General features: G+C 32.1%; 1 protein-coding gene across 3 annotated transcripts; it reads left to right on the forward strand.

Moving 5' to 3' along the window:
* The first annotated feature begins 10,940 nt into the window (after positions 1 to 10,940).
* On the forward strand, positions 10,941 to 17,471 carry LOC112273059 (uncharacterized). Of its 3 annotated transcripts, none has more exons than XR_002966880.3 (5): positions 10,941 to 12,375; positions 13,003 to 13,169; positions 13,405 to 15,553; positions 15,981 to 16,259; positions 16,584 to 17,471. XR_002966880.3 is itself a non-coding variant. In XM_024501402.3 (4 exons), exons 3-4 carry the CDS (start codon positions 13,463 to 13,465, stop codon positions 16,206 to 16,208), a joined length of 2,319 nt encoding a protein of 772 aa, XP_024357170.1. In that variant the 5' UTR covers positions 10,941 to 12,375; positions 13,003 to 13,169; positions 13,405 to 13,462; the 3' UTR covers positions 16,209 to 17,471. The 3 variants fall into 3 exon arrangements, 1 of the variants encoding a protein (XP_024357170.1); XR_002966879.3 differs by having other exon boundaries at positions 10,942 to 12,375; positions 16,386 to 17,471; XM_024501402.3 differs by having other exon boundaries at positions 15,981 to 17,471.
* Positions 17,472 to 25,309: the final 7,838 nt, after the last annotated feature.

The raw sequence follows: 25,309 nt of genomic DNA on the forward strand, positions 1-25,309 counted from the left end.
CAAAATTGTGAAAAGATTTTAACTCGGCTTGGAGAAGTTCATCTTACATTATCGGATATGAAGTCCGTATTTGGAGTACAAGAGGTTGTGATTGTTGGACATTTATGTGGATCTTATGGAAGAAAACCAGATTCGACTAAAGTTGATGCAAATGGAAGGATGAAAGAGGATTGTGATTCTTTAACAAAGGTTCGCAGGTTTTTAGGTTCATGTGTATTTTATCGAATCTGGATCCCTCATTATGCTCACATAGCAGATCCATTATATGAACTGTTATACAAGAGTTATCGATTTAAATGAGAAGAAAGGCATATTCAGGCAATGCAAAGATTGAAGAAATTATTGATGTCATCTCCAATATTGAGGAAGGTTGATTATAAGTGCAATAGACCAGTGATTCTTACTGTGGACGCTAGTCCAATTGCCATTGGATGGACTGTGGGTCAAGATGATTCAAATGGGAGTAGATTTGCAGTTTGATTTGTGGCTAAAGTTTTAAGTATTCGTCAGCGTGCATATTCGCAAGTCAAAAGAGAACTTTGGGGAGTCGTTTCAGCTATGAAAGCTGAAAAGGACTATTTGATTGGGGCAGTAGTAGTAATTGAAACAGATTGCTTGCCATTGCTTGGAATGATTATTAACTGTTCGACGCCAGATATTGTGATGTTGAGATGGATTGCTTATATTAAGTCACTAAATCTAGAATTTAAGCATATTACTGGAAAAGACAATTTAGTAGCAAACCTGCTATCTCGAGCAAGATACGAGAGGGAGGACGAAATGGTTGAAGACATTGATGACGTCGGATTGAAATTCTATTCAATATCAAATCTCAACAGAGAAGACAAGCTATTTCTTGAAGAATCTTATGAAGGAGAACTATTGAAAATTGATCATTACTTGAATACCTTGACTAAGCAGAGGAATTGGTCTACAGAAAAATTCAAACAAATAAGAAAAAAAGCATATGGATTTTTGCTTCGAGATGGATTCTTATGGAAGTGACCGAAGAAAGGAATTAGGATGCCACAACGAGTGACAGGCAAAAAGAAAGAAAAACTAAAATTATTAAAAGAGTTTTATGATAGTTTATAGGCAGGGCATAGAGAAATCTGGGCTACTTTTGCTAAACTCAAGGAACGATATTGGTGGAAAAATATGTATCGAGATGTGCTCTCATTTGTAGAGTCATGTAAAATCTGTCAATCGTATTCTAATATCCGACATCGAGATGGTCTTCATCCTACGTATCCTTTGACTATTCATTTTAAATGGTTTGTTGATTTGGTTATTATGCCAATTGGGTTATGACAGATGAGATATTTGGTCTTAGCTCGTGAAGATTTATCAAATCAAGTAGAAAGAAGAGCATTGAAGACAAAATCTACAGAGGGGATTTGTAGGTTTTTGCTTGAAGATGTCATTTGCCGCTACGGATGCATAGGAAAAATCACTGCAGATCATGGAGAATTAAATGCACAAGAAGGTCGTAAATTCTTTGAAAGATGTGGAGTTAAACTATCACTGATTAGTGCTTATAATCCACAAGGGAATGCAAAAAGCGAACGTGGTCACCTACCGATTGTGAAAGCATTAGTTAAAGCTTGTAATGGAAAAATTAGAGAGTGGCCATGGCTTTTGTCATTTGCATTATGGATTGATCAAACAACACATAGTTTGGTGACAGGATATATGCCAGTAGAACTTATGACAGGTCGAAAACCAATTATGTCGATTGAAGAAAAGGTACTTACTTGGAGTATGCTATCGTGGGAAGATGGATTGGCAAGAGAAGAACTTCTGGCTATTAGGATTCGACAATTGGAGCAAAGATCGGAAGATGTGCAAATAGCATTGGAAAGGTTAAAAAGAGCAAGGTTACAAAATAAGGCGCGATTCGATAAGCAACATCGATCGAGACCTAAAGCAATTGAAGAAGGTGATTGGATACTTATTTATGATAGTAGTCTGGACAACCAATATAGCACTTTACGGAAGTTTTCAAAACGTTGGTTTGGACCGTATGTAGTAATAACTGTTCATGATAATGTGACTTACTCATTACGGGAGTTAGATGGCACAAGGTTAAAAATACCAATTACAGGGAAGAGATTGAAATTGTTTAAACAAAGAAATACAAAAATGAATTTGGAAGGCCTTAATGAAGGTATAGAGATTCCACAGCAAGAAGATGAAAGTGATTTGGATAATGAAGGTGACGAAGACGAATTGGACAAAAACATAAAGAATATATTCTAAATCAAACAGCAATTGGATAAATTGGTGCATATCGGAGGATGCACAAGTTCAAAGGGAGTGGATGTCATGTTGTAACACGAGTATATCGTGAAAATATAAAGAAAGGGGATTTTTATTAATGTTCAATTACCTCGAATAATGGGAGCAACGACCGATTCTAGTGCCAATATTCAGGGGCTAGTTCAGACACCCTGTCACAGTCGGTCAATGCATATTTACTAGTAATGAAATGCTCCGTTCGAGTCTAATAGTGGGAGTCAACAGAATCAAAAGGACTAAATCGAGACTGAGCAAGCTTGACACGAAGGACTAATTTGACTCAATTACGGGAACATCCAGGTCTTACTATGGACCTCTTAGCCAATATGAGACTTGATTTGGTCGGGCGACTCAATGTGGTCCCAATTATGGGGTTTTCTTTTTTATAAGGTTTTGGAGAAGACGGAGGCAATTGTTGCTGAAAGTCAGTATTGTATTGGTGAACTGGATTTTTTTTTTTTTTTTTTTCCCCCGAAAGAAAAGAAAAAAAAAAAAAAAAAAAAAAAAAAAAAAAAAAAAAAAAAAAAACATTCGAAAATGGTTAGGGTGGAGGAGAGGATTCAGAGATTCGGGAATTAGGGAGGTTAAGAAGAAGGGAGGATACAAGGTTTTTGAGTAGGGGTCAGAAAAGGAACTTCTGGCAATCAATGCTGAAAGGTCGATGTGTTAGACTAGTGAATCGGGGTTTTAATGAAGTGGGTGTGATTATTCTTGATTGTTTTGTGAAATCGAAGTTACATCTGTGATTGAAGAATTAAAAGGGTGTGTATAGGATTGAGTATGCAGAGTGAATTAAAATTTTTGGGTTAATCTAACAAGACAGTCAGTGGATACAAGATCGTGAGTATAAAGCGGTATTAGAGATTAGCAGATTGGGTTATTCGGGGTTCTCTATAACGTCTAGAGACCTACCGACTGGGACAAAAAGGATTTCAGTGAGCAGTCAAAGGACATCCGTATAGACTTATGGTATATTTTTACAATCGTTTATATTCCAACAGTCAAAAATCAATAGACTGCTTGAATATTAACAAATCTCTATACTACCTTCTACAGCCAGATGCCTGGTGCGTTCTCGAGCAGAAAAGTACGTAATACGACAACACCAGTTTCAGCAATAATACCTTCGGAGATACCTTTGAAATTGATAGAAGAATGGCAAAAGATGTTGGAAGAGCATGACAATCAAATTGGCCACTAAGAATCTCAGATACAGAAATTGGATTTGTTGAATGAAGATCTGACGGTACGTTTGGATGGAGAACCATCGAACATCAAGGCAGCCAACGAAGATGTAAAGAGGAGAAGGTCACCAATTCAAAGGGTGATAAGCCAACGCCATTGATTGAAGAAGCCAACGTTGCTATGTCTTTATAAGTTGAGGCTAAATAATATTTGTAAGGACGCTGCACAATTAGGAGTGGTGCTATGTAGAATATGTAAATAAACTTTGTGGTAAGTTATTGGTTGGTTATTGACAACCTTGAGAATTAGACTCATGATTAGGCAATTTAGTTGATAACAATAGGTTGTTAGAGGAATAAATGGTTAAGAATTCAAAAGATCATAACCTTTGGAATCCACTGGCTGACGGATCATCTTTTTGGTAGGATAAATAGGTTGAGGAAAGTAAGCCGAGAGCCAGATTGTGAGAGTCATAAGTCGAGAGCCAGGCTGTGAAAGTTATTAGCCGAGGGCCAGATTATGAGAGTCGTAAGCCGAGAGCCAAACTGTGAGAGTCATAAGCCGGGGTAAGTTTGGTGCTACCTCTTTGTTTTCTTTATTATTTTTTTTATAAAGAATTGTGATTGAGAGAAGCATTGTTAAATTGATAATCATAGAATGGATTATAAGTTGAATTAAGATTGAATTAGTAAGCCTCGGTGTTTTGTAGTTTGATATTTGATTTCAGATAGCCTGAATACAATCAATTGTGATACTAACAGAGCCAATTCATATAACCAGTCTTTCCCCATGCTCGAACCCATGTCTATTAGTTCAATTGTTTTGGTATACGGAAGCTTGAATACAACGAGAACAATACACACCTTTCCACATCTTCAGTTTTTGTACGCCATTTCTTTTCCTTTGTTTCCTATCTCTTGTTCCTAGTCTCCATTTCAAACCTTGAACCTCATCATCTCTTGTTTCAAGTTCTCCATCCTTGTTCCAAGAGGTGTGAGTGGAATGAGTCACTTCTGCCTTCTTATACTTTGGTTTTTCTTTCTCCTCCCATTTTCTTTCTTTTATTTTTGATGTTATTCTATTTCTCTCATTTCTTTTAGTTTCATTTTTAGTTGGAGTTGTTTTTTTGAAATATAAGCTTAACTTCTCTTTTTTTGAATTGAGTTTGAAAATTGAAAGTAAGAGCTTCAAATAAGTATTGGTCATAAATATTTTCTTGTACAACTCTTGTTTAGTAAATTTCTCATAAGAATATATATGTGTGTGTATATGAGAGAAAAGAATGAAAAGAAATTGGTTACAAAGAAGAGTGGATTCTTTTTTGTTTTTCTCCTTATATTTTGTAATTAGAAACAAAAGATGGGTTTAGGGAATGGAGACGAGAGAGTTTGAAACTAAGGTTAGAGGCTAAGAATGAGAGATAGGAAATAGCAATAAAAGACAAAGGATGGAAATGAGGAAGGGGAAGGATGGAAGATGGAGTAAAATTAGAAACTAAGAATATGGAATAGGGGAGTAGAAATAAGGAATGAGGATGGAAGGATTGTAGATTATGGATATGAAACAAGAGACATGAAATAGATGGGAGATTAGAGAGATAAGATGGAAATAGACTAAATTAATCATGGATGGCAAAGAGGTGTGGTATTAACAAAATGAAGATGTGGCTTTAATAATTTCCTATTTCTAGATATATATATATATATATATATATATATATATATATATATATTTATTTATTGATATACAATATATTGATAACAATAGATAAATAAAATCTTGTGTTATTTATATAAAATTATATCTTAGATGAAAATAAAATAGACTAAAAGGTATTATAATATAGTTGTTGCAAACTATGAATTAGATAAATAAATATTTGTAATATATTACTTTTGTATAATTTTACAAATAAATTAGGTATAACAATCTTTGCTAATTTTTTTAAAAAAATATTATTGATAATTGCAATGGTACCAATCTATAAATGTTATAATATAATATTAATTGTAATCAATTCAAACTACTATTTCATTAAAATAAAAATATTAATAAAATTCTAATTTGAAGTTGAAAATAAGAATTGAATTTTATTTATTAACTTTTATAATATCATTTTACTATAAGATTCAAAAGAAGTGCATATACTTCTAAAACACATATTTTAAGGTAATCTTATAATCCATCAAACTATAATTTTTTATACCTAAAATTAGTGTTTATAATTTTTATAATTTTATATATATATATATATTGATTTTTTTCTTATAAAATGTAACTTTCAAAATCATCATCAAAGAATTATTAATAAGTAAATATAAATTATATTACAAAATATTTAATAAAATTTAAGAAATCAAGAATTTTAGATTATATTTAAAATTGAATAAAAATAAAATATTTTATATTTGATGATAGAAATATTTTAATATATATATATATATATATATATATATATATATATATATATATTTGAGATATAAAATATTCAATAAATATTTTTAAATAACTATAATAAATTATATTAATATAGAAAATATTTCTTTTACTTAATTTTTACATATTCATCAAAATCTTAATTGCAATAGAAAATTTTAAAGTATATTCTTTTTACAAAGATATTATATTTTAGTATTTTTATTTATCAAATGTATTTACAAGGTCAAGTATTGTTTTTAAATTTTTAGTAAAACTATTGATCTATTAGTAGTTGAAACAACAAAATCATCAAATATATTATTTTATATTATGTATATAGTATTTTTATATATACAACATAGATATTTGTAATTAATATGTTTTATACTATTTACAAAGTTATACTAGAATATGAGCACCTTATTTATTATGTATATCATACTAATTGAGAATATACATTAATAATAAGATATTTTAAATATAATATATCATATTATTCATATTTATATTTAAATAGTATGTAGACTATATTTTATAATATATACATCTTATGAATAGGTTTTTGGCCTATTAAAGAAGTTTCTTGATAATTAATAATAAAGATTTAATGACCAAAGAAGCCATCAAGATACTAGAAGCTCAAATGATCTTCATGAATGCTAATAAGGTCTAACCATGCAAAATATTTGTAATTCCAAAGATTAAGGTGTTTGAACAACATCATAATAATAATTTAAGTTGAAAGCCACTCCAATTTAAAGATTGGTTTATTTATGTAGATAAAAATGTTTTACAACTTTTTTATTAAAATAAACTTGATAGTTGGCTACAATAGAATACAATTTAAGGAAGAACTACTTAATATTTTACTTTTCAATCACATTAAGCAACAAAGCACATTTGATTTTAATTTTGTATGTATATGTAAGATCATTATTATCTGTTATGGCATTAAAATGTTTAATCACTTCTATTACAAGCTTGAGAAAGAATATATTATTCAAATTTTTGATAGCTCTAAACACATCTACTTAATCATTGTCCTTCATATCTTTGAATTTATATTGCTCTCATATGTTTTTTTGAGCATCTTTGATCTTTGAGATTTTAAAGCTATCATAGGACTAAATCTTGTTGGTTGCATATGCAATGAGCTTGGAAATACTGGCTTGTAGTACCGCAAGGTTTGTCTAACTTGCTCTTTTAGCATATTGATGGCCGCATCATTGCATTACCAAGTACATGGTTCTTCAAACCATTGTAGCTATACCTTGTTTGTCATAAATTCCTTTTTAATTGGCTAATAAGACTCTCTACAAAAATTATCTGGTATAAATGAGATTGAGTAGGAGCAATTTTTGATTTAGAAGATCATAAAAGGCACACATATTGTTGAGCCAAGCCTACCAATTAGATAGACAACTATTGTCATACTTGTCCTTTTGGACACAACATCCAATACTTAACATTGTTACTACTTTAGAAGTTAAGATTCTTACTATTGTCCATATTAATTATAAAGTAAAAGTTATCAATATTTTCATTTAATACTATTGATTGAATCTTTCCTACAAAGCATAATAGAATGTTAGTAAAATCAATCAATTTAAAATATATTAAAAAAAAAATCAATGATATATATTTAATAAATTCCAAATAAAGTGAGATTTCTTATTTGAAGAACATCATGTGCAAAGTATTGATCATGAGCTTACCAATTTATGCATAACTTATAATATTTTTGGCATACAAAAAATACTATATCTAGTAATAATCAATCTTCTTCACAATGGCCATTATTAATGTATTAGAAATAAAAGACAAGATATTTAATAATGTTAATGATGTAATTTCTAAGATCCACCAATAGCCTTGGCAAGAAATTTATTCTTATTTTTTGGTATCAATTAAAATCTTCTACTAATTTTTCATACAACCATTCTACTCATTCTACTTATTTAAATACCTCCCCATAAATAAGCTTGAATATATATATATATATATATATATATATATATAGTTTCTTTCAACCTATTAGTGATTGGAAGAAATCATGTTTTATAGGTTTGTAAAGATGGTGTCACGGACATATACATTTATCTCAATAATTACTTATATGATTACATAGAAATAGGTAAATATAGATTAATTTCATAAAATCTTTCAGTGTAGCTTCCTAAAAGCTTCATAGGTGCAATTTTGACTTTAGATGTTATGCTTGATATCATGTTTTATGAGAACGATATGGCACCAAATTGCGGTGCCATTTTATAACATCAAATATTTGATAAATTAGAAGAATTTCTTCTTTGATTTGTTAGATCATCAAAAGACATCTTGGGAATATGATTTAGATTATCTAATTACTAGTGGATGGCTCATACAGCCATTGATGTATATTTATCCATTTTGTTGGTATTGACAACGTAGTTTGTAGAAGTTGTAAGAAAATACTCAAAAATTAAGATCTATTGTATGATTTTAATGTCAATTAAATAAACACACTAAAATGGTCTAATGAAAACCAAAAAGTTCTATAAATTTAAAGTCTTACATGCTTACCATAAAGTATTTGTTGTTTTATTATTAGATTTCAAAATTATTAGGGAGAAGAAAAAGAATATCAAATTGCAACTAATATGTAACTTCTCAAATCTAAAAATTAAAAACGTATATTATTTTGATTTTTTTGTAGAAAATATATCTGATTTCTTTTGTATAATTTTATGTTTTGATATCATTTTTTAAATTTTAAAGCATATATATATATATATATATATATGTTACCTTTTATATTTTTTGTCTTATTTTGTGAGGTTGTTTTTACTTTGATGTTACAATTACAACTTTTTTACACATAATGATCACATATTGTACCCGCAAAAGTAAAATAAAAAAATAAAAAGTACTGTTATGCATGTTGTAGATCCTACTTAACTATCCTCTTTTTTACATTGTAATTCATTTATTTTATTTTAAACTTCATACCAACATTTTATTATATCTTGTAGAAAAATCACCACAAATGTCAGAACTGTATCACAGATGGCATTGCAAATCACCTATATTTCTTACTATCAAACATAACCAAAGTATACAATTCATCTATTCATTCACTTGATATTTTCACATTCCACACATCAAACCAAAAGTCACAAATTTTAATTTGCACTGTTGTAATGAAAAATCAGTTTGTGTAAGGATGCCAACATCTGATCAAATTCCCTCACCCATATAATTGCCTCAAACCCCCCAAAAATTTCAAAACACGTATTACCCATTTAAATTTATACCCAAACTCATATTTGTGTACTAGTTTGGTCATTTTCTCCATTTATTTTTGCTAAACAAAGTCTGGGAACGGTGATGAATTTTGAGCCAAAAGACGGGTCTGCAGCCTTGGGATGCAACGGGACGGGTGCAGGGTTCCAGCCCGGGCCGGCTACCCGCGATTCGAGGATTCTTCTAGAAGGTTCTTCGGACGAAGGCATTGATCTCGTTCAGCTCCTTCTAGAGTCCAATGTTGCCTTCATGTCGAAAAAACGCACAAGTGTTGCCGTTGCTGCGCTTCGCGACGGGGAGGGTCACGTCGCGCATTGTTTGCGAACTCCGCACCAAGGCCACAGCTGATCTGTGCCAGCATGGCGTGTTTGTTAGAATATTCTACCAAAGTGTTCTGTGGTGTGACATATCCACTGTGCTCTCACTAGATGCGACAAAATTTTGAGTGAACTCGGCTCTACGCAATGGACAGAACATTGTGATGATCTGTGTATTCCTCGGAATGATGACGTTGTGTGGCCTTGGTATGAAAGTTTCTATTCAAGCGGAAGGGTGATTCGCGTGCACGAGCCTCGGTGGAAAATCTACGCAAATGGTCGAGTACGGAGGTAGTTTTTTTGGTCGTTGAATTTGCACGGGACATCCTTCCAACTAAGTATGGATATATTTTGGAGATATTCAGAGTTCGGTTGTGAAATAGCTGAACGGCATTCGAACCTAGGTAGCAGTGAGATTCGGCACCCAGTGCACTTTTCTCGTCTTTGGAAATTGTTGGTGATTGACTTGGATTGCAGGTGCCTCTTGGTTTAGATGGTTCCCAGCAGAAGAGAAATGATGCGTCCAATTTTCACCTCCGGCCAACTAGCAAACCTTGAAACAGGAGAGCTATGTTTAGAATATTTCGATAACTGCATGTGGTGTTTGTTTTTTTAGAACGAAATGTTTACTAATTTAGGCTCCTACAGAGATAGAGCTCTCATTGGCGTAGTTTAGTAAGCCCATTGACAGTTCTGCAGGACGTGCAAGCAACGTGCAAAACGCATGCGGATAGTTCATATTTCATCTGGAACCACAGCGAATGTGGCTTACACTTCCTAATGAACCAATCTGTGGCTCACCTGCAATGCATCGTTAGTCAAAACGAGTATAGGTTAATTACTGAAATACCGCAAGTGACCTACGGATTGTCAAAACGTTATGCCCACGAACATGACTGCCCCGTCCTCCGGCCGTAAGTTGCCAATTATGATTTCAACAAGCGCAGATTGATGCATAACACGACAAAGACGAGCCATTGTCTCACTCCAATAAGTGATTCCGCATATACTGGTGCATGTGTGATGCACCACGTGACAACTTCTGCTGTCGGAGCTAAAGGCACCAGGCGACAAACTCCGTAAGATATAATTACAGCTCATCTAGTATAGATCAACAGTTTGCACAATGACATTCAGTAATTGTTGAATATCGCACTGGTACAGCGCAACAGAGCCGAAATCTGTAACTGGCCAGCAGCCATGCCACATTACTAAACATAGCTACGTAAAAACAGAGGAGAAACGAAGTGTGACAGACTGCCAAGCAAAATTTTACATGGGGAGGAACATCAAGAAGATTGCAAATGAAACAACATGGACACAGAAAATGAATTGAAGAAATACTGTGTCAAGCCGGGTAAGTAAACCTCATGAACGATCCACTGCGGCACATATCGGTGAACAAACACAAAACATATCATCAAACGGGGAGGTCCTAAAACTGAAAAATAGACAGTTTTGTAACGCACAGAAACCCTTATCATCGGGTAATTACGAACTAAATGTTCCGTCAACCCTATCAGATTGCTCCTGAAAATTACCGTCACAACTCTACAAAGTTGTTGAAAAGGAATTCAGTTGTAGCGACTGTATTATTTGACATACCTCACTGAAGTGGAAAAGTTCACTTTGAGAACTCGTAGGAGGGAACAGGACGGCGCGACTATGTCGATGAGAGGAATCCACCAGCCATGTAGACTGCGACGGCTGGGTAGTTCGATGCATCGTCCATGATTTGCTCGCCGGGGAATGTGGGCTTGGCGTCTGGGAGACAATGGAAGCTCTCTGCAGTTCTGGACTCAGATTTTATGTCTTGTTCTGAATGATTCGAGTGAATGCTCATTCAGAATGGAACCTGCAGTCGTCACCCCATTGCTCGGATGTTAGAGGTGTATTGTGCTTTGATTCTGCCTCTCGTGGGACAGAAAGTGATAGGTTGCGCATGTTCCATGAATTTTTGTACAACTTTTGTAAAGACGCTCCAGAGAGGCAATCTGCACGACGGAAAGATGTTCGGGAAGTGGAAGTACATTGCCTCCAGAGTTCGGAGAATGTTTGTTTTGAGCTTTAGGACGGCGAGTGAGTGGAGTTAATTCTGTAAGTCACAAGAATGGTGGTGTGATATTTTGCGCGCACAGGGGGAGCTCCACTGTGTTAGCAATCGAGTCGTGTAAGAAGAATGGTAGCAATTGACTTATGTTGCAGAGGTGATTGGGTAGGTTTTTATGGTGCGCGGGAAATCTGGAATTTGAGGTTGTCGAGAGGAAGATTGAAGTTCATGGTATCTTTTGGTGGAGAGGATGATCCTCGGCTACCTTAAGGTGTTTACTATTTGCGCAATGCGGATATCCTGAGACAGGCACAGTGTAGTGTTTTGGGGACATTCTCCTTTTCTCGCAAACGTTGAAGCATGGTTTACTTTGAAGGATCAATCTTAAGTCCACCGAAAATGCTGGTGCAGTTTCCTGTAAGCAGCAGTCATGTTCGTGAAAAGCTGATTTGTGAATTCATTCCTACACTTAAGTAACGGGCTGAAGCCACTGTACTGTGTTGGAAGTGGTTGAGAGCATGTGGACTGTCGCTGGTGGTTAGAGGCTAAATCAATTCACGTATGTATCACTAGATGAGTTTCTCTCATCAGCTGTGCGTGGATCCTCATCTCCCGGTGGTATTTGCAGTCAGCGGACAAGCGTCTGGTTTTGAAACAGAATCTACAAACATTCTATGAAGGGTGATCCCTAGTTCTTCCTAGATAGGTGCGTTAAGGTGGGAATTCTGGGGGCCCAATGTGGTTCCCCCAGTCGTGGCATGAGCGAAAATAAACGGTCGCTTGGAGACGGGTTGCAATGCATAGGAGATCCGTTCTTCGTTGCAGGTAATATGAACACCTTTCGTCTCATTCATGCTTCGTCTGTGAACCGATCCCTCAGTGAAGCTGATCAGCGGTGTCGAGAATTATTCTTCTCTGTGATAAGAGTCGTCTGTTTGGTGTTAGTGTTGGAACGAAACATGTGAAACTACAGAGTTCGGTTCCAAGTTTTCTGATTTGTCGAATTTCGAAATTTTCTAGAGCTACGTTGCGTTTTAGATTGGTTGATGCCGTAATCTCACAATTTTTTTCCATTTGTATTTTGGCTTTTTAAAGAGCCTAAAGGTATTTCATGTCGAGGCTGGTCTTGGAGACCTGCCATGTAGTTCTTTGATGGGTGACTGAAATATCGTAGGCACTCGGGTCGAGTATATTATTTCAAAATGGAAGCTATCCTGATTTTGATTACTTAACTGGAGGTCAGGATAACATCTGGCACACTGAATTTAGACAGAAAAGAAGTTGCATCCAGTGTCAATCAAGATTACGATTGGATATCTATCCAAGTGTTGCTGTGCAGTCAATGTCAAGTCAAGAGAAAGCGAACACTGTACGTAAATCTAAGTCTGTTCTGAGAACTAGCTGAAATTCTTATCATCAATTTCAGCTGAAGCGACGGGATTCTGATTGCAGGTCATGTTTTCAAGCATTCCGGGGGAAAAGATCGAGGTGGTTGCAAGAGCATCGTTGTGCACTTGGAGAATGAAATTGTTACAAAGCTGGCCTACTGGGCTTTGAAGGAGCACCCATTCTCTTTCATAATAGCATTATGAAACTGTGAAAGAGTCTCATGAGAGGAGGTATTCAAACTGCCTCTCTATTTCCTTCCTTATATTTCGCTAGATAAGGTGTAGGACCGACAAGCCCCAAGTGGATATTTTGGTATCAATCTCGTTCTCCTCAATCGCTTAACACAATGCTTCCTGCATCTAATACTAAAGAGGATGCTCAGCTCATCCCTGCAACACCTCTCAATTTGACATCACTACACACGCTTCATGAGCTCACGTGTTGCCGTTGGCTAATGGGCTTCAGATATTTGTAGAGTGGAATGAAATATGCTTCAGCGGGAATCTTTGTATACGAGTAAGACATGGCTGGTTGTTGGAACGATAACCGGTTACAGAAGGTTGTAAGGTCTCATCTGGACGCGACAGACATGGATCAAGTGTGGAAGATCAAGGAAAGTGAAGACAGGGGCAGATTAAGGACTCGCAAACCCGACAAAGATAATAAATCCAAAACACAAGTTGTTCCTCCTCTGAGCAGAAAATCGCATCCAAGAAACGTGACATCGTTCGAGGGTAGAAGAGTTTCTAGTGATGAGGTTAAAGCTCATGAACCCAAACTGGTTCAGTTGAATCTGAAACCAAGTTTGATGGGAGTTCATGTCTGTGACGAAGAAGATCAATTCTTTAGTAGACAGTCATCAATGACCTCTGTGATTTCGGACAAGTTCCGATCAGGAATAGCCTGCATATCTTGTGGAAGTGAAGGACAACAAGGACTTTTGGTGGATACGCATGGGAGAAAACGTGGTACATCAGTTATGGCTACATCTATATCATCTAATGCTGGCAAGGGTGACAAGGGTGGCATACCTTTGGCTGAGAACGATATTCATCTGAACGAAAATGGAACAGTGCCGTATCTCGAGAAATCGAATGTTGCCAGTAGTATGTTCTACCCCTCTCCACGGCTTCGAAGCGGTGTCAACAGTAGCATACCCAATTCTCCGCATTCTACTTTTGGCACAAGTGGGACTGATCACACAACTGACAAAAAATTTAAGCACCGATTAGGGAAGTCAAGGTTACAAAAATCCAGCGATACGGGTGTAGAGACGACACAAAACAACTCCCAAGACAATGGAAAAATTCAAAGCAATAATGGTTCTGCAGCGAAGATGAATAGACGCTCTTCAATGAGCGCTGCTGATCCTAAAGTTATTTGTCCGGCAGCACCAACGTTTTCAGAGAGATTATTTGGATACGAATTCTCAAGAGACCGTTCGCAGAGACTATACCAGCCCGACACCAAGTGTACATCCACTCAGATAGGAGCTAACGAATGGCAACATAGTCTTCACCCAGGTCGGTGCTCTATTTCGATACATGCGATGTCTGATTATGACGATACCGACGAGGATGATATCATTATTGAGGATGACGTTATCTTCCAAATCCCCAACGACCTTGCCTTACATTGTTCCCAAGAACACCATGCTGATCCTGCTACTGGAGGAGCAAAACGAAAACCATCGGTTGAGCGTTGGTCATCAAACAGGAAGTCATTCAACTTGGATTTGGAGCAAATACCAGCCAACACTTTGTCCATAAACGTCAATGGAAGCAGACATCACCGATCCACTGAACCAGGAAAATCTGTAAAATCTAGAGCCAAACTTGATGTGTCACAACGGGACATCTCCCTGAGCAGCTTGAATTCTAGCGTTGATGGAGGATCCAGGCGGTTGAAGATAGGAGCGCTTGACTCATTCGCATCTGAACGCCGTAGATGGTTGGATTTTGAGTCGGAATTAAACGATTTCGTGTTAAATTCTGGGCGTTTGAAGATGGATATTACACATGAGCCAGACCTCGACGAGCCCGACTTGGAACAAGTGAAAAACGAGCTCAACAAATTTCAGGATGATCGAGCGAAAATGGACGAAGCAGCGTTTCCATTCAATTCTCCGGTCGCTTCTTCCTTTGTTTTCGGAAATGACGGCGTCAAATGCCCTGAGGATGCGCATCAACAGCATCTCACAATTAGTATTTCATTGATTCCTAGAATCCTTGTCTCAGAAATGGAGCTGGACAACGAAGACTTTGAGCATAGCGATGCGTATCATGATCCCGATGATATTGATGCTGATGATGGATCTATATCAGATACAAATTCGTCACTCACAACGTTCTCATTAGAAGCAGATAGCAATGGAGGCTTAATTGATCCGCATCCCCAATGGGTTTCCAACCGAAGCTTCAAATATGTGACGGATGTAGTTGATCACAATAGTAGGTATTTGGACATAGAATGTCAATCGGGGAGGTTTAGCGTTGATTTACGACGAGACAAGAGGTTAGACAAGGCAGATCATGTGTCCAGGCCAGCTATGAAGCTAAGAATGTTGAAGACTCAGAAGACATCGTCAAGACGATCCCTTTTGTCACCTTGCTTGGTATGTCTCTCTTGTTGGCATCAACGCCCTCAAGATCCTTAACCATGTGCCGTTTCGAGTTTCTCTGTGTCCAAATTTCGGAGTCGGGTTTCAAATTCCTTCCCAATTTCATGGTTGATATTTGTTTTCAAATTTCCTCGTCTTTCGCCTCAGTTGTAATGTACAGTCCCCTCTGTATTAGTTTGTATTGAAGCTGAAATGGTTTCATCTCAATTCCACAGTTTCCCTGAGCTGCATCACATGTATAATGTATGTGGACTTTAAGTCCTTTTCAGTCGCTTCATAAGTATCGTCAGTTCTCTATCTTTACACATCCTTCTTTATGTTCATGATGGTGATGCACTGCACAATTCACAGTTTCCATGTGCGATTCTGTGGGGTTTGAGCACATTGCTGAGGGAAAGTGTGTTGGATGTATATATGGCAGCCTTTTTTGCATAGACAAAGATATATATCTAGGTTACAACAGCGACCATTAGCAGCATCAAGAAGACTCTCATTCACTGCCCGGCTTGGTCCAATTGAGGACGCGGTACCGAAGCTGCAAGCTGGCGACGGCTTCACTGCTCGGCTTGGCCAGCCTGCCGAAACAGCCTCTAAGTTAAAAGCAATTAACAGCTTCACCGCTCGACTCGGACCCCGACAAAGTTGTTGAAATTGATTCCGAGTGATATAATGAGTTCTGCGGTTCTGGACCCATGAGCAGGTATTGTTCTTCTACTGTTGTAAACAGGATTTCTCATTCTGCAAGATTGTCCAATTTATTTTTTTATTTTATTTTATTTTTTTGTAATAGATATTAGTTTTGAATATTGTTATTGAACCCTTGCAGATATTTTCAGAATCTACACTCCTAATTGAGGGTGCTTGTTAGCTCTCGCAGCCCTAAATTGAAACTTCCAGACCTCTCAATCTTCTTAACTCTATATACTCTATAATTTTAGTGGTTCATAATGTTTGATCCAGTTTGCATGACTTCATGTTCGAAGATTTTATGTTTCGTGGGTTCACTTGTCTTTTGGCACTCCAGAGCATTGCATGAAAAGACTTCCAACGATGACAATGCCATGTCCTTTGCGTTGTGCCGCCTAGGTAACTTTTTTTTCCACCTCTGCCTCCTCGATCCAAGATTCCTTTCACAGACAACAATCGTAGTTGCTAGATCTGTTGTACATGATTAATCAATATTGAGGCCAATATGAAGTCTGAGGTCAAGAAAAAGTTAACTCTAAGCACAAGTTGGTTGGCTTTTAAAGAATGATGATAATTTAAGTCTTGAGGTCAGGGTTCAACATTCTTCTCTCTTTCTTTCTCTCTTAATTTTTGTTTGTAATGTATACGCATTGAAGATATTAAGTGTTGCAGATTAAGTACATTTTTTGAATTCATTGAGGCAGTCAATTGGATTTCCTAGTGAGCTGAACTAGTCAGTCCAACTGCAACACCGTTTGTACAATTGTATAAACATTATAAATGTCTAATTTATGTATCTCACTTGTAACATGAAAATTGTGAATGCTACATCCCTGATTAATTTTGCTACATTCCATGTGACCTCTACACAACTTAAACTGTCTAAAAAGTGTGCTTGTATGTTTAGGGCATATTTGGTAGCTCAATATCTGATTCCAATATTGGCCTATTCTACTTTTAAAAAAATTATGACTTGTTTTTTTATAAATGATTCATTGCCTCTCTTTCAACCACCATCCTTTCTTAAAGCAAAGAAAGAAAAAATGCGCAAAAGAGGCATATTATTAACTGGTAACTAGTTGTCTTTAAAGAAGTCATGTGAAATGAAGTAATATCAATTGGGGATGTAGCATTAACAATATTCTTAATTTATATTAAAATAAAATGTATTATTCTTTTATTTCAAATAATATTGATTCTAATTGCAGCCAATAGATTTTCAAATGACATGTATGTATGGATTAAGAGGATAAATATTTCAACATTAAAATAAAAGAAAATATTTTCTTTACAACCAAGCATCATATGTTATGTATATTATTCATACAAAATTACAAATTAAAATTTTTCAGACTAGGAAAATTTCTTAAAATACACGTTATGTTTTATAATATTTATTAAGAAAGAATAAATTTTGAAATAATTGAAGAATTTTTTATGTGTTGCAAAATATGTTACAGTATACATTTTCAACAAAATTTTGTTGAAGGCAATTTTAGATTTTCAATATTATGCATTATGTTTTCAAAAATTTAACAAAAAGAAGCCAAATCTTTGTGAGGGACTAAAGCATTCTAGAACTTTGGTGATAAATGATAATATTTTAAGTAAAAACTTAAGATATAATTTTTGAATTTGAAATTTATATTTTGATGTGTATATACATACATACATTCAAAATTAATAGGTGAAATTATTATTTTCAAATTTTCAAATTCAATTTTATTAAGGTCATAAAAGAAAAAAGTTCTGTAATGCAAATACACATTTTGCATTTAAAATAATTATGACAGTACAAACTAAAAAAATCCTAAAATTTATTTCCAAGTCAAAAACTCAAAATGTATCAAAAATAATTTGTAAAATGAAAAAGGTGGAAAGAATAAATTATTCTCAAAATTCAGCCTATTTTTTTAAAAAATAAAACTAAATAAAAAAAATTCAAAAAAATATCGTGTTTTGATTAAAATATTGTATGTATTTTTTTATAAATTATAATAAAAAACTAATATTTTGCAAAACATAATCTATTTATATCTTATTATTTATGATGTGTCATTTCTTTTTTAAAAAATACTTTGAATAAAAAAATTGCTATTATATCATATTATTAGATAATGTAGAGATATTACAGTTAAAATTATGCTTGGTATCGTTTATTGTATTAATGGCAATTCATTTCTGTTCGATGTTACTATTTGTGGGTAGGCTAGTATTATTTAGACCATGCACTGTTGAAAGAGAGACCTTCTGAATAGAGGCACTTCTAATGCCTCTATTTTATTCATATGATGCATGTATCAAAGCTTTTAGATTCTTTGACGATCATTGGCATTTTTAAAAATAAACTTGAGATTATTATTTGAACTATTTATATGATTAAGTTAAATAGTTCTTTGTATATTTTAAAACTGCAGAATAATCTATAAATACATTTTAAAACTTTCCAAAAGTCTTTATTTCCTACCTATTAAAAAATTATATTTAATCACGTATGTTCTAATAATAAGATTAATTTATTTTTATATATTGATATTAGAAACAAATAATAATAAAATAAAATTTAGTATACATGTTTAATATAGTAAAATATAATAATAATAAATTAAATCATATGATAAAATTTAATCTATGAGTTAGTCATTATTCTTATTTTTAAAATATGTTTTATTTTTTTAAAGATATGTCTATTTATTTCATACCAATTCTTTTGATATTCATATGATATTGTGAAATTTAAGTAATATCATATTTAATTTTTTAAATTCATCATTATTAATATTTTGTGCTCAAGTTTTATCTTTAAAAATACGTATTAAAATTTGAGCTTATATCTATTTATCAAAATACATATACATATTAATATTAAAAAATTTTAATTTGCTTCAAAAAAAAAATTAAAGAAATTCATTGACATATAAAAATATTAATCATTGCAATGAATTATAATACAAATAATATAAATAAGAATCACACAAATATATTTAATTGATATTACACAAACTAAAGATAATATGATAAATTTATAAAAATATATCATATATATTCTTTAAATATGCTAAAATATCAAGAATATCCTTATATTTTTAATAATAGTAAATATATCCTTATTTGACATAAATTATAACCAAAATTTCTTATTTAGTTGTTATTTGGGACTTAAATCATAGACTAGGCAGATTTTGTGATGCCCATTTTTGGCTTTTTGAGAATTACAAACATTTAGCTTGCTTTTATTTTATCAATTTATAAACCACACCTTATATCATATATTTGATAGTGGTGGTATAGTAAGCACTAGAGAAGAAATCAATTGGATATTGTGCATGCTTAAGAACCATATTTAAAGCTGTGTATGCTTAGAAATCTCAAATAGATGTAAAATTAAGCTTTACTGAGTAGTCTTTGTGGTGTTAGTTATTGGTAGAATATAGAAAATTTTCATGCCTTATAATTTAAGCATCTTTTAGATAGTTTAGTACTACAAGTCAAGTCAATTGTCTTTTAATCCTCTAATATCCATAATTATTTATCTTTTTATGTAATATTAAGCTTTGATAAGCATAAAAATATATTCTCTCTAAAGTGATCCCATGATAACTACTTAAAAAGAAAACTTGTATATTTAAAGATGTGCTAATCTTTTCAAAATCTTTATATTTTTCATCAATCTTTCAAAAAAGAAATAATATATTTTGTACTAGAGCTTAATACTCTATCATAGACATACATATTTACTTTAAGAATTATCTATATAATTAAGTAGAATTAAGTAAAAATAAATTGACCAAGTTTTTAGCCTACTAATTAACTTAGCCTACTAATAATACATGTATTAGTAGTTTATAGAACACATATAGATAACTTACCTTGAAAATTAAGTTTTATATCTAGCAAGGTGCCATGGATATATATTTATTTTTATTATTATTTAAGTAATATGAATAGATAAAAATAGATTAATTTTATAATACCTTTTAAAAGAACTTCTTAGATACTGTTTTGATTTTACATATGTTTGTACTTGATTGATAGGTTAAAAACTTGGTACAAAATCTAATCATGTGTCACATATGTTGATAGCTTGTGGAATAAGCTAATTATGTAATACCCATATAAAAAACTTTTCTTACAAGTTAAGATATGTATTATACAAAGTCAACATGTTTTTGGAGGTCTTGTAGAAAGTTGCTACATAGATCCTAAGTAGATAGTATATAGAGAGGCAAGAGTAAAGCCTTCTTCACTCTTATCAATTCCTTTTTTGCTTCTAGTCTAGTTTCAAGAGTCTCTAGTTTCTTTGTTTTTTGACAATAACCATTTCAATTTTTTTTTACTATATATACTTTTCTATTTTTATTTTGTTATATTTCTCTGAAAGAGACTCATTTGATTATTTTCTTTAATTAAGTTCTTATCCTTGATAAATTAATAAGAATATACTTATAATATCAAAGCTTTATCTTTTCTTGATTAAGAATGGATTACCTCTTTTTCTTGATAAGACTTAAGTGTATTAGGAGTTGCAAATTATCCTCTTCTAAATTGATATTATTTTTAGTATTTTTTCTTTGTTTTTAAGTCTTTTCTTCAATTTCTTTTGAGTGATGTTAAAAATCTTTATTTCTTTAGGTATTATTATAGTAGAACTTCTTGAAATAAAGAGTGCAGTGGCATAAATGCAAGAACACTTGAAAGAATTAATGCTTGTAATGCATCAATTCAATTTACTCTCACATAGAGCAATAAGAATAGGAGAGAGCAAAAATACAAAGATGATAAGAGCTGCTCGAATATCTACACCAAATTATATTCCTTCTTCTATGGTAGAACATCCTTTCAGTATTAGAGAAACAAGATTTGTATTATCCAAGAAGTTTGATGGCATAAGATCCAAGTTTCAAGGATTTATCAATTAAGTATAACTTGTGATTGAACTTCAACTCTAAAGCTATTCAATTCTAATATTGTAAGTTAGATTCATTGGTATACTCTTTTTCATCTTTTTTTGAATGACAAGATCCAATATTAGATAATCTAGAAGCTTTTTTAGTGGAGTTTTGATTTATGTATGGAGTACATGGTATAATTTGTATTGCAATCAATAAGATCCATATTTTGTGATAAGAAAATTAATAGGTAATATTATAAACTTTTTAATTTCAATAACTTATAAGTGATATCAAGTAAGATGATGCTATACTTGTTAGCTAATTTTTCTATAGATTAGAATATGAGGTAAAATAAATTGATTCTCAACTTATCTGATCTTCAAATATTGAGCCAACTAATTGACTTTATTTTGAGGTGTGATAATCAAGTTTTTTAATTTTGATCTAAAAGTTATACAAGTACATCTTAACATTATTATAATTCAATGAAAATACCAATTTCTTTTTAATACATATATTCAAAAATAGAAGATATACAAATTGATGCAATATATTTCAAACTTCTTAATAAGCAAAAAAAGACTTGTCGTCATCAGGAAGAATTGCCCTTATATTGTAGAAAACCTAAGCACAGTACTCAATATTTTCTAAAGAAACAATGCAACTACAAAATGAGAAGTACGGCTGAAAAAAAAAATAGTATGTTGGAAAGCAATTTTGTCCAGATATAATAGAGATTGTGCAAATGGAACTTTATACAATACTTAGCGAAGGTCTTATTTTTTCCTCAGAATCCTCTCTTTATTTTATAATAAATACAATTTTAAGACCTAAACATCACAAAGCCTTTATGTTGTTAGATTTAAAAGCTTCAATGTATTTTTTAAATGAAGAATTTGCTAAAAGATATAACATACCTTTAGTAAAGAAAATTAAACCTATTCACATAGAAATCATAGATGGTCATCTATTGTCTTCAAAAAATATTACTCATGAAATCTTTTTTATAGAAGTAACAATTAATGGTCATAATAGCTTTGTAATATTTAATATATTATATCTCTTTTTAATCCAATTATTTTAGATTTATCATGGTTAAAAAAATATAACTCAAAAATAGATTGAATTTCTTGTAGTCTTATCTTTTTTGAAAGTGTAACTAAAAGCATAATTGATCAAGTAGAAAGTTATAAGTCTAGTGTAATTAAATTTGTATTTGTAGGTGCAAGAGCTTTCTTACATGTTGTAAAAGAAGGATTACATTTTGTCATTTATGTTGGATTTGTTTCTAATGACGAAAAGACTTCAAGTGGCATTCCAAACCAATATCAAGATTTTGAAGATGTATTTGAAAAGAAAAATATAAATACTCTATTAGAACATTATTTTTATTATTATACAATTGACTTTTAAGAAGGAGCTTAATTGTAGTTTAGACCAAATTATAATTTATCACAAAATAAATTTACTATATTCAAGGAGTATATTGAAGAAAATCTTATTAAAAAATTCATATGCCATTCCAAATCTCCAGCAGAAGCTTTAATTTTATTTGTAAAAAAAAAAGAATACATCATTGTGGATGTGTGTTAATTATTAAAGATTCAACAAAATCACCATGAAGAATATGTACCTGCTACCTTTGATATTTGAACTTCTTGAATAGTTGAATCAAGCTAAGATTTATACAAAAATAGATTTATAAGGAGCATACAATCTGATATGCATAAAAGAAGGAGATAAATGGAAGATTGTGTTTTAAACAAGGTATAGATATTTTGAATACAACTTCATGCCTTTTGGACTTACAAATGCATTAACAACTTTTCAACATCTAATGAAGTTTTTTGAGGGTTTTTAAATGACTTTATTATTTTTTACCTAGACAATAACTTAATCTATTCTAAGAATATAGTAGAATATGAACTTTATATTTGTCATGTGTTATAAAAATTAAGAGATAGAAGACTCTATGCTAAGATAAAAAGAAAATTATATATTCCATACTACTCAAGTCAACTATTTAGGATATATTATTTCAAATGATGGACTTATGATGAATTTTAAGAAAATTCAAACTATTATAGATTAAAAGATTTCAAAAATAATAAGAGATGTCCAATATTTTTTGAAATTTTTTAACTTTTGCCAAATCGTCATCAAGAATCTTTCTTAAGTTACACTACACTTATATATTTGACTTATAAAAACAAACTTCAATAGAAGCAAGAAGTAGAAGCAATATTTAAAACTTTAAAGATAGCTTTTATTTTTGTACCAATCTTATATTGTGTCAACTTTTTTAAGCCATTTTTTATGAAAAGAAATACATTGGACTTTAATTTTGATGCTATATTATCAAAAATAGAAATAAATGATAAACTTCATTCAATAGCTTTTCATTCAAGAAATTTTTTAATAGTCAAGATCAATTATAAGATTCACAATATAGAACTTCTTGCAATTAAAGACTTGTTTCAAGAATGGCACCATTATCTAGAAGGTCCATTTAATCTATTCATTATTTATATCAACTATAAGAATCTTGAATACTTTATGTTAGTACATGTTTTGAATCGTCGTCAAACATGTTGGAGCATGTCTTTGTTAAGATTTGATTTTAAGATCACCTATTGATTCAAAAAATAATAAGGTTTATTAGATGCTCTTTTTAGATATTTTTATCTTGCACCAAAATAAGAAGATGTATCTTTTGATTAACAAAGAACGATTCTTTTAAAGCAAAAGTACTTTCATCTTTGAGCAATAAAATCAACATTAACTATTGATTCAATTCTTGTCAAAAAAATTCAATCAAGTATGTTCTCCGACCTTCTTGTTCATGATATTAACAATCTTTCTTATAAGTCTTATGATGCTTCTAAGTTCGAATTCAAAAACAACCTATTCTATTTCAAAACATGCCTTTACATTCCAAAAGGAGAAGTACATTGTCATGGTAGAGAGAATTTGCCTTAAAAAAATGCTAGGCTTTTAGTTGTCACTAATTGCTCAACCAAGCCTCTAGATTAAAAAAAATAAAAAATAAAAATAATTTATATATAAAATTATCCATATAAGGGCAATTCAATCAATATATAAGCTCTAAGTATCAAAGGTCATAAAAAATGTGATAAAAATATTATAAAATCTTATATATCCTTAAGGTGAATTTTTTTTAAACTTTAATATTTCATATCTTACAATCTGACAGTCCAAAAAAACCAAAATTTTACATAAAGTAGTGATGTACTTTTAACAACTATTAAAACAAATTTCAAGTACAAATTCATTATAAATCTTGAAATATTATCAAAACCCTAATAATAACTTCAAACCCTTGCTTATATATATCCATGTGTAATTTTCTTTATATCTCACAAAACAAGTATTCAAATACCATAAAACTTTGTTATATAGCTTTTTAACCTAATAATACACATTTTTAGAAATTTTGAGCCAAAAATTCATCCAAAAACTTAAGATATGGCTCCAACCATTACTATCATTAAAATGACTCTTTTACTGCCTTTGAATTACATGTGCTATCTTCAATGCTATATAACTTCTTTATATAAACTCTAAATGCAGAAATTCTTTCACAAAAAATATAGATCTTAAAATTACTCTTATAATTGTACTTCCCGATCTTCAAAATCTATCATAAAACTCCTCGTATCTTTAGAAGAGCAATAGTATGTCTTAAAAAGGTACATTAACTTCACATGGCTATTATTTCATCATCCTAACTCCAAATCCTTTAAAATTTGTACACAAATTATAATCCAAAATTTAAACCTTATAATTCTTACTTTTTATTCTTAAGTACTTCTTTTGAAGTTTCTAAAATCCTTGTTATGGTCAAGGATAGCCTGATGAATGCCTATTAGATATGGCCTTTGACCAATAGAGATGAAGATCTTTACTCTTAGCCTTCATCCATCTATACCTTACTTTCATTTCTCCATATAAACTTCTTAGAGGTTTGAATCTTCATCTTTGAACTTCAATCTTCATCTTTGAACTTCAATCTTCTCCTTAAATTTTATACTAAGTATTCAAATCTTATATATTTTAAATATTATAATTAAAATAGATAAACTTTAAAATAAATTTTTTTACATCAACTTTTTTTATATTAAACTATTAAATATTCTAGAGTATATCAATA

This window comes from Physcomitrium patens, chromosome 20 (assembly GCF_059467195.1).
Source record: "Physcomitrium patens ecotype Gransden chromosome 20, ASM5946719v1, whole genome shotgun sequence".
In the NCBI taxonomy this organism is placed as follows: Eukaryota; Viridiplantae; Streptophyta; class Bryopsida; order Funariales; family Funariaceae; genus Physcomitrium; species Physcomitrium patens.

Coding starts and splice junctions, on each gene's coding strand:
- LOC112273059 (XM_024501402.3), top strand. CDS start 13,463: ATGGCTGGTTGTTGGAACGATAACCGGTTACAGAAGGTTGTAAGGTCT. Junction 15,554..15,980: donor CCCTTTTGTCACCTTGCTTG/GTATGTCTCTCT, acceptor TATATATGGCAG/CCTTTTTTGCATAGACAAAG.